Source organism: Leucopleurus acutus (assembly GCF_964270905.1).
Source record: "Leucopleurus acutus genome assembly, chromosome: 3".
Classification (NCBI taxonomy): domain Eukaryota; kingdom Metazoa; phylum Chordata; class Mammalia; order Artiodactyla; family Delphinidae; genus Leucopleurus; species Leucopleurus acutus.
The window spans coordinates 22,051,894-22,062,216 of record NC_139145.1 but is presented as its reverse complement, the minus strand read 5'-3'; the positions used below and the strand labels follow the sequence as shown (position 1 = coordinate 22,062,216).

The 10,323-nt window shown below is 42.0% G+C and overlaps 1 protein-coding gene across 1 annotated transcript; it reads left to right on the top strand.

The window, feature by feature from the left end:
* Nucleotides 1-1,471: 1,471 nt before the first annotated feature.
* LOC309960627 (UDP-N-acetylglucosamine--peptide N-acetylglucosaminyltransferase 110 kDa subunit-like) lies at nt 1,472-4,628 on the top strand (the record flags this gene model as incomplete). Its single annotated transcript, XM_082837521.1, has 1 exon — nt 1,472-4,628. The coding sequence occupies one exon, from the start codon at nt 1,472-1,474 to the stop codon at nt 4,610-4,612; it is 3,141 nt and encodes a 1,046-aa protein (XP_082693647.1). The 3' UTR covers nt 4,613-4,628.
* Nucleotides 4,629-10,323: the final 5,695 nt, after the last annotated feature.

Sequence of the window (10,323 nt, the reverse complement as noted above, 5' to 3'; positions counted from 1 at the left end):
ACTGAATCTTTGACTTATCTTTCACATGCCTGATGATTGAAATAATTTTCCACAGATTAGCTTCTGGTTTTGTACTTTTCAGTTCTTTTTTTCTTCTTCAAACGCACATGCTTTGAGAGCTGTGAAGTGCAAGACACGGCTATATTGTAAGGTGGGTTTTGTCCTTATGCTTCTGTGTCTTGTGCTAGGTTAAGTCAGTAGAGCAGTCAGTATGAGTACTGGAAGTTATTCCTGTAATGCGATAGTATATAGTCAATTACATATGGCGGTGTCTGAAAATCACATAATAGCCTCACTTAAAACATCTCCTTAGGGCTTCCCTGGTGGCGCAGTGGTTGAGAGTCCACCTGCCGACGCAGGGGACACAGGTTCGTGTCCCAGTCCGGGAAGATCCCACATGCCGCAGAGCGGCTAGGCCCGTGAGCCATGGCCGCTGAGCCTGTGCATCCAGAGCCTGTGCTCCACAACGGGAGAGGCCACAACAATGAGAGGCCCGCGTACCACAGAAAAAAGAAAATCTCCTTAGCCAGATTTCAAAAAAGCCTGTGGCCATTCCAATATGATCCAACATAGCGGAATATGATAGAAGGAAAATTGGCAAAGAAAGAGACGCTGGTCTTACCTGATGGAAATTAAAATATCTCACTTTTGACAGTTTTGCAAAAACTTATAATTCCATGAATTAATTTCTAGTGTTCTTCATAGGACCTAAAAAGGAACCCATAGAGTTGTGGAACAACAATAGAAGCTGCTGTGATGAGAAGCCCAGGCACTGCAACAAAGAGTAGCCCCCGCTCGCCACAACTAGAGAAAGTCTGCACGCAGCATTGAAGACCCAACGCAGCCAAAATAAAAATAAATAAATAAAGATAAATAAATTTAATTTTAAAAAAGTAATACTCAGGTTTGAGGCATGAGAGGTATGATGAGGAGAAATTAGCTAATCCTTTCAGAACTTTTAAAATATCAAACTCAGTCTCTAAGATTTTAGCATTATATACAACATTGGTTACTTATTAGTGGTTTGGGAAGGCCAATTTAAAATTTTCTGATCTTACTGTATTGAAATTCACGGCCCTAATGTTTTCCACATTGATTATATGAATGATGAAGTAAAGTCAATCATGTATTTCCTTTCCAACTGGACAGAAAACAAAATTTTAAAAAGTGTTTGGACTACTGACTTCTGATTTCTTCTAAGGCAAGTGTATAGGTAATTTTTATTCCCTGATGAGGAGAAAAATGGTGGAAGAGGGCAGGGTTAGGAATTAAGATTTCAAGAGCGTGAGAGGTAGATGGCCAACCAGAGTTCCTAAGGTTCGGTGCCTGTAACTGTTGCCGCCGCTTAAGCCTGCCAAAGCAGTGGTACGGCTGCTGCCCTCGTATTTGCTACCTCTAGAAACATTCTTGCCAGTACTGGCGGCAGCGGGACTCAATTACCCCCTTTTATCACTCTCTGCAGACCCTCCAGATGACGTCTTCTGTGGGCAACGTGGCCGACAGCACAGAACCAACGAAACGTATGCTTTCCTTCCAAGGGTTAGCTGAGTTGGTACATCGAGAGTATCAGGCAGGAGATTTTGAGGCAGCTGAGAGACACTGCATGCAGCTGTGGAGACAAGAGCCAGACAATACTGGAGTACTTTTATTACTTTCATCTCTACACTTCCAGTGTCGAAGGCTGGACAGATCTGCCCACTTTAGTACTCTGGCAATTAAACAGAACCCTCTTCTGGCAGAAGCCTATTCGAATTTGGGGAATGTGTACAAGGAAAGAGGGCAGTTGCAGGAAGCAATTGAGCATTACCGGCATGCATTGCATCTCAAACCAGATTTCATCGATGGTTATATTAACCTGGCAGCCGCTTTGGTAGCAGCAGGCGACATGGAAGGGGCAGTACAAGCTTACGTCTCTGCTCTTCAGTGCAATCCTGATTTGTACTGTGTTCGCAGTGACCTGGGGAACCTGCTCAAAGCCCTGGGTCGCTTGGAAGGAGCCAAGGCATGTTATTTGAAAGCAATGGAGACGCAACCGAACTTTGCAGTAGCTTGGAGTAATCTTGGCTGTGTTTTCAATGCACAAGGGGAGATTTGGCTTGCAATTCATCACTTTGAAAAGGCTGTCACCCTTGACCCCAATTTTCTGGATGCTTATATCAATTTAGGAAATGTCTTGAAAGAGGCACGGATTTTTGACAGAGCTGTGGCAGCTTACCTTTGTGCCCTAAGCTTGAGCCCAAATCATGCAGTGGTACATGCCAACCTGGCTTGTGTATACTATGAGCAAGGCCTGATAGATCTGGCAATAGACACCTACAGGCGAGCTATTGAGTTGCAACCACATTTCCCTGATGCTTACTGCAACCTAGCCAACGCTCTGGAAGAGAAGGGCAGTGTTGCCGAAGCAGAAGATTGTTATAATACAGCTCTGCGGCTGTGTCCCATCCATGCAGACTCTCTGAATAACCTAGCCAATATCAAAGGAGACCAGGGAAACATTGAAGAGGCAGTTCGCTTGTATTGTAAAGCATTAGAAGTCTTCCCAGAGTTTGCTGTTGCCCATTCAAATTTAGCAAGTGTATTGCAGCAGCAGGGAAAACTGCAGGAAGCTCTGATGCATTATAAGGAGGCTGTTCGAATCAGTCCTACTTTTGCTGATGCCTACTGTAACATGGGAAACACTCTAAAGGAGATGCAGGATGTTCAGGGAGCCTTGCAGTGTTATACTCGTGCCATTCAGATTAACCCTGCACTTGCGGATGCCCACAGCAATCTGGCTTCCATTCACAAGTATTCAGGGAATATTCCAGAAGCAATTGCTTCTTATCGCACTGCTCTGAAGCTTGAACCTGATTTTCCTGACGCTTATTGTGATTTGGCTCATTGCCTGCAGATTGTCTGTGATTGGACAGACTATGATGAGCGAATGAAGAAGTTGGTCAGCATTGTGGCTGACCAGCTGGAGAAGAATAGGTTGCCTTCTGTGCAGCCTCATCATAGTATGCTCTATCCTCTTTCTCATGGCTTCAGGAAGGCTATTGCTGAGAGCCATGGGAACCTCTGCTTGGATGAGATCGGTGTCCTTCATAAACCACCGTACGAACATCCAAAAGACTTGAAGCTCAGTGATGGTCGACTGCGTGTAGGATACGTGAGTTCTGACTTTGGGAATCATCCTACTTCTCATCTTATGCAGTCTATTCCAGGCATGCACAATCCTGATAAATTTGAGGTATTCTGTTATGCCCTGAGCCCAGATGATGGCACAAACTTCCGAGCGAAGGTGATGGCAGAAGCCCATCATTTCATTGATCTTTCTCAGATTCCATGCAATGGGAAAGCAGCTGATCGCATCCATCAAGATGGTATACACATCCTTGTAAATATGAATGGTTATACCAGGGGTGCTCGAAATGAACTCTTTGCTCTCAGGCCAGCTCCTATTCAGGCAATGTGGCTGGGCTACCCTGGGACCAGTGGCGTGCTTTTCATGGATTATATCATCACTGATCAGGAAACTTCACCTGCTGAAGTTGCTGAGCAGTATTCTGAGAAACTGGCTTATATGCCCCATACTTTCTTTATTGGTGATCATGCTAATATGTTCCCTCACCTGAAGAAGAAGGCAGTCATCGATTTTCAGTCCAATGGGCACATTTATGACAATCGGATTGTGCTGAATGGCATCGACCTCAAAGCATTTCTTGATAGTCTCCCAGATGTGCAGATTGTCAAGATGAAATGTCCTGATGGAGGAGACAACGCAGACAGCAGTAATACGGCTCTTAATATGCCTGTCATTCCTATGAATACTATTGCAGAGGCAGTTATTGAAATGATTAACAGAGGACAAATTCAGATAACAGTTAATGGATTCAGTCTTAGCAATGGACTGGCAACTACCCAGATCAACATTAAGGCTGCCACTGGAGAGGAGGTTCCCCGTACCATTATTGTAACCACACGTTCTCAGTACGGGTTACCGGAAGATGCCATTGTGTACTGTAACTTTAATCAGTTATATAAAATTGACCCATCTACTTTGCAGATGTGGGCAAATATTCTGAAGCGTGTTCCCAATAGTGTACTGTGGCTGTTGCGTTTTCCAGCAGTAGGAGAACCTAATATTCAACAGTATGCACAAAATATGGGCCTTCCCCAGAACCGTATCATTTTTTCACCTGTTGCTCCTAAAGAGGAACATGTTCGGAGAGGCCAGCTGGCTGATGTCTGCTTGGACACTCCACTCTGTAATGGACACACCACAGGGATGGATGTCCTTTGGTCAGGGACACCCATGGTGACTATGCCAGGAGAGACTCTTGCTTCCCGAGTTGCAGCTTCCCAGCTCACTTGTTTAGGCTGTCGTGAGCTTATTGCTAAAAATAGACAAGAATATGAAGACATAGCTGTGAAACTGGGAACTGATCTAGAATACCTGAAGAAACTTCGTGGCAAAGTCTGGAAGCAGAGAACATCTAGCCCTCTGTTCAACACCAAACAATACACGATGGACCTAGAGCGGCTCTATCTACAGATGTGGGAGCATTACGCAGCTGGCAACAAACCTGATCACATGATTAAGCCTGTTGAAGTCACTGAGTCGGCCTAAATAATGACTGTGTGCACAGGAGAATTACCCTGTACCTGAGCCTCAACCTTCTGGGGGAAAGGGAACTACTTTTTCCTTATCTGTACAATACCATGCTGCAGATGGGTGACAGACAATGATAAGAAATAGCACAGCCAGACTTGCTTCCTGCATGATCATGATCATGATAGGGAGAGACACAAGAGATGGGAAACTGCTGTTCCACAAGGAGTCTCCATAGAATTTTGCAGCAGCCAGGTGTCTGGAAGGTCTGGAAGGTAAGTCTGGAAGGTCTGATCTCCCTTGGTCTTCCATAGGATGGATGGTTAGTGTGGAAGGGAGATAGAGATTGCCCAGCCGTTTTGTGATTATCATGGATTGATTGAGTCTTCTGGATTAATATTTTTCTTTATATTTTGGGTATTGGAGCTTTTAAAAATGTTTGGTTTCAGGTATTTTTATTCATGTGAAGTGTGTATGATTCTCTTGAGATAAGCTTTTAAGCTAAAATATTCCTTGTTTTAGTTTCTGAACTCTACAGATAAATGGGGACTTTGCTGGTATAGTCTTTTTATAGGTTGTGTAAACCACTTGAGCTTATATCAGTCATTTTAGTGTCTGACATAATGTTCGGAACTATCAGTGCTTTGTTGGTTTATAGATGATGGCTTAAATTATTTTCCTGGTCCGTTTCCTTCTTCCCTTCCCCCCACTTTAAAAATTCTCCTGTAACTTGGCTAACAAAAAACCAAGTCTGATTCAAAACCTCCCAGAGTGTTTCTCTTAACCGCGTCATCTGGTGCCGAATGAAGATTCTTAGGAGTGATTATTAATTCTGAAGGGCACAGTTGTGGTACTGTCACTGATGATAATAATAATGGATTTTTGGCCTAGAGTGTTGACCTATTTCACCAGTGTTTTACCGTTGACTGCCCCTCTATGCTGCTTCCAAAAGTGATAGTGTGTGTTAAGATTTTTACTTTCATTTCTAATGTATGTTTGTTTGTTTTAGTGAGTCCTGTTCTTCCTTTTTCTTTCAGCAGAAATGAAATCCCAGGTAAGTATAAGTATTCAAATATTTGATCAGTAAGTCACAGTTATCTCCAGTACATTAAATAACTTTCATCAAAAAACATGTTCTAGGTAAAAAGCTCTGAAGGACCAGCTATGTATATGATAATTATGTTTCAGACCTTCTAGGGTATTATGTATAATAACTTGTCTTCTGGACGTGGTCTTGAAGTCTTTATGGATTCAGTCTCAGTAGTAGCGAACTGCACTGCTACTTGGTTTGGAGTACAAATTAGACTTTAGCCCTCTTGGAGGTTGAGTTTTTGGTATTGAAAACCATAGGAATGAAATTATTGTATTTCAACAAAGGATCGAGGGCTTGAGGCTTAAACAAGGCAACATACGTGTGGGAAGCAGTCAGCCTTGAGGGCAGGTAAGGACATGCCAGGCATGCGGCCGCTGCTCGAAGGGACTGTCCCTACTTGTTCCCCTCCTTGTTCCATTCCATGGGAGATAAATCACCAGGGCCCAGAGATCAGAAAGAATGTAAAATGAGACAAGCAAAGCTGTCTCCCCCCTGCACATGCAGGTTATTTTTGATGCTTCTGGGTTTATGGGTTTCCTCCCAGGGAAGTTTATCTTGAGCCGAGACAGTCTGTAGATAATGTAAACCACCATCTGGCAACCTTCCGATTTCTAGTCTAGATAATCTGCAACTGTAGCATAATAAAATTTGCCTTGCAACCATCAGTTGTCTTGGTCCTTCTGACCCCACCCTTCGGTGCCTCTTCAGTTCCTTACCCCTTCCCTTCTGACCCTGGGGGTGAGATCCTCTTTCTCCGGCTGGTCCGCGGCAAGTGGCACTCGAACAGGGACCTGAAGCGTGAAGGCAGTTAAAAGAAAAAGAAAGTGCAGGTAAGAGAACCCTTATGCAAAATATGTGTGGCCACCAGTAAAAGTGAAACGAATAGAGGCATAAGGCAATAGTCAGAAGTAAAATAAGATGGGGCAAAAGGGCTCAAAGATGTATGAATTATTTGCTCAGGTTTTACTTTTGATGCTTAAAGCTCGGGGTAATAAAGTTTCTGAACTTTATTGTTGACTGAATTTTTACAGCATATCCATGGTGTATCTCCCTGGTTTCCTGATGGTGGCTCTGGTGACATAGAAATCTGGCAGAAAGTTGGAGAAGATTTAAAAAATTATTACGAGTCTCGAGGGCCTACTCATACTCCTGTTGTTACATATAGTTTGTGGAATCTGATAAAAATATGTTTAGATTCTTCTCATGATAGTGTTGATTTGAATGTAAAGTCAGAAAAACATAAGCCTCTGACAGAAGGAGAGACTGTATTATCAGCTACTGTGTCGCCGCTTCCTAAACCGAAAGAGCTAATTAATTTAAATATTTTAGATGAAGAGGAACATTTTGACTTAACAGATGAGGCTTGTAAACATAAAAGAGAGAAATGTCCTGAGGATGATTTTCTAGTGGCTGTGATAGATAAGTCAGTGAGAAAGCTGCAGGTTAATAAGGACTGTCTTCCTCAAAAATCTACATCTGTAAAAATGCTCAGTCCCTTGCAGCACGCTGTACAAGGAGCCATAAAACGAGGAGAAGATCCTATTTTCTGTTGTCCCGTCATAGAGAGACCTGATCCTAATAATCCTCAACAAGCTACTAGGGAGCATCAGGCTCTCCCTTTTAAAGTTTTGAAAGATTGAAAATCTGCCTGTGCTCAATATGGGCCCACTGCTCCTTTTACTGCTGCTATGGTTGACAGGAGAAGCTCTTCCCCCCGCTGATTGGAAGTCTATTGCACGAGCTTGTTTAAATGGTGGAGATTATTTAATATGGAAGTTTGATTTTTATGAACGGGCTGCTGAACAAGCAGAAAAGAATGCTGCCCATAATATTCCAGTTGATTATCATATGCTGATTGGGGAAGGACAATATCTTTCTTTACAAGATCAATTAACTTATCCCTTTGTTGCTTATCCTCAAATAAATCATTTGGCATTACAAGCCTGGAGGAAATGTCCTTCTACACACAAAACTGAGGACCTTTCAACAATTAGACGGGGACCTGATGAACCATACGCTGATTTTGTAGATAGGTTGTCACAGGCGGTGGGGAGACTCATTGTGGACGGACTCACTGGTACGATTGTAGTTAAGCAGCTTGCTTTTGAGAATGCTAATAAGGCATGTCAGGCTGCGATTCGACCTTGGAGAAAACGGGGAACATTGGAGGCTTATATTCGCCTTTGTGCAGGCATTGGGCCTACTTATATACAGGGTGCTGCTGTGGCTGCAGCATTAACTAACGTGGGGTTTAAAAACAATCAAAAGAAAACAAAGACTTGTTTTAAATGCGGAAAGGGCAGGTCCTTTTGCTAGAGAATGTAGATCTTTTAATTCTAACCCTAGTCCTTCCTTCCCTACTCAGAAACCTCCAGATGGTCAGAAAATCCCTGGTTTATGCCCTACATGCAATAGGGGGAAACATTGGGCACAAGATTGTTGCTCAGTGGCCCACAAGGATGGGCCACCACTGTCGGGGAACTCCTCCCGGGGCCTTCCCCGGCCCCAACAAATAATAAGGGCAATGTCTGTGTATCCTCCTCAAATTATCAATCAGACATTAACCAAAAACAGAAACATACAATATCCTCGCTCTCCAGAGCAACACCAGGAAGCGCAGGACTGGAGCTCAGTACCTCCGCCCGATATGTATTAACTCCTGAAATGGGTCCTCAGGCCCTCTCTATGGGCATCTGTGGACCTTTACCCAAGGGTTTGATGGGACTATTATTGGGAAGAAGTAGTGTCGCCATGAAAGGTTTAACTGTTATGCCAGGAGTCATAGATTCTGACTACGAAGGAGAAATAAAAGTCATGGCACAAACTATTAAAAATATAATAACTATTTCTCCTGGTGATAAAATTGCACAATTGCTACTTTTGCCCTTTGTACCTCATGGACAAATTTTACAACATCAAAAGAGAGAAACAAAGGCTTTTGGATCGTCTAATGCTGCCTACTGGATTCAGAAGATAGGGAAAGAACGTCCAGAAATGAAATGAACCATTAATGGAAAGGTTTTTTCAGGTTTGTTAGACACTGGAGCTGATGTCTCTGTTATGACGCAGGTACACTGGCCTAAACGTTGGCCCATTAGTCCTACTATTACAGAACTTCACGGAATAGGACAAAGTTCTTCTCCTATGCAAAGTAGTCAGTTTTTTTTAATGGCAAGATAGTGAGGGCCATTCAGGATATTTCCAGCCTCATGTTTTGCCTGGGCTGCCTTTAAACCTCTGGGGCCGAGATATATTAAAAGAAATGGGAGTATTACTTTATAGTCCAAACTCTCAAGTCTCTAATATGATGTTGTATCAAGGATTTCTTCCCACAAAAGGGCTGGGAACAAATCAACAAGGAACTGTCTGTCCTATTGATGTGAAAATAAAAAGTGATAGACAAGGTTTGGGTTTTTCTTAGGCGCCTTGGATTCTCCACTCACTGCTGATCCAATTACTTGGCTGACTGATGACCCTGTATGGGTGGACCAATGGCCCCTCACAAAGGAGAAATGAGAAGCTGCAGAACAATTAGTACTGGAACAATTAGGGCATTTAGAAATTTCCAGTAGTCCTTGGAATACTCCTATTTTTATTATCAAGAAAAAATCTGGAAAATATAGGTTATTACAGGATCTAAGAGCTGTTAATAAAACTATGCTAATAATGGGAGCTCTTCAACCAGGCCTACCCTCTCCAACAGCCATACCACACAATTATCATCTTTTAGTTATAGATTTAAAAGATTGTTTTTTCACTATTCCTTTGTTTCCTGAAGATAGAAAACATTTTGCTTTTAGCTTGCCTTCCTTAAATTTTAAGGAACCCATGAGGAGATTTCAATGGAAAGTATTGCCTCAGGGCATGGCAAATAGTCCTACATTATGCCAAAAATATGTGGCTCAGGCCTTGACTCCTGTGAGAAAAAGGTTTCCATCGTTATATCTCATACATTATATGGATGATATACTTTTAGCCACTGATAATATTTCTTTATTAGAGACTGCTTTTCAATTTTTACAACAGTCCTTACAATCATTTGGCTTGGTCATTGCCTCAAAAAAAATTCAAAGACAATCTCCATTTTTATATTTGGGAAAATATATTGATAACACTACTATTAGGCCTCAAAAACTGCAAATTCGAGTTGATAATTTAAAAACATTAAATGCTTTTCAAAAATTACTTGGAGATATTAATTGGCTAAGGCCTTCCTTAAAACTTACTACTGCTCAATTACAGCCTTTGTTTGATAATCTTAAAGGTGACTCAGATCCTTCTTCTTCACGCTCTATGACTCCAGAAGGATTTCAAGCTTTACAAATAGTGAGTAGATCTATCAGTTCTACACAATTAACTAGAATTCATACTCACCTTCCAATTTTCTTAATAATTTGTCCAACTCCTCATGTGCCTACTGCCGTCTTATGGCAAACTGTTGGAATTATTGAATAGATTCATATGAAATCTACACCCTCTAAAGTTATTAACCCTTATTATGAACTTATTAGTAATTTAATAATGCAAGGTAGAACTAGATGCTTACAACCTATAAGTATAGAACCTTCTCAAATTATTATCCCTTATTCAGTTAGTCAACAAAATTGACTTTTTCAACATAATAATGAATGGGGTC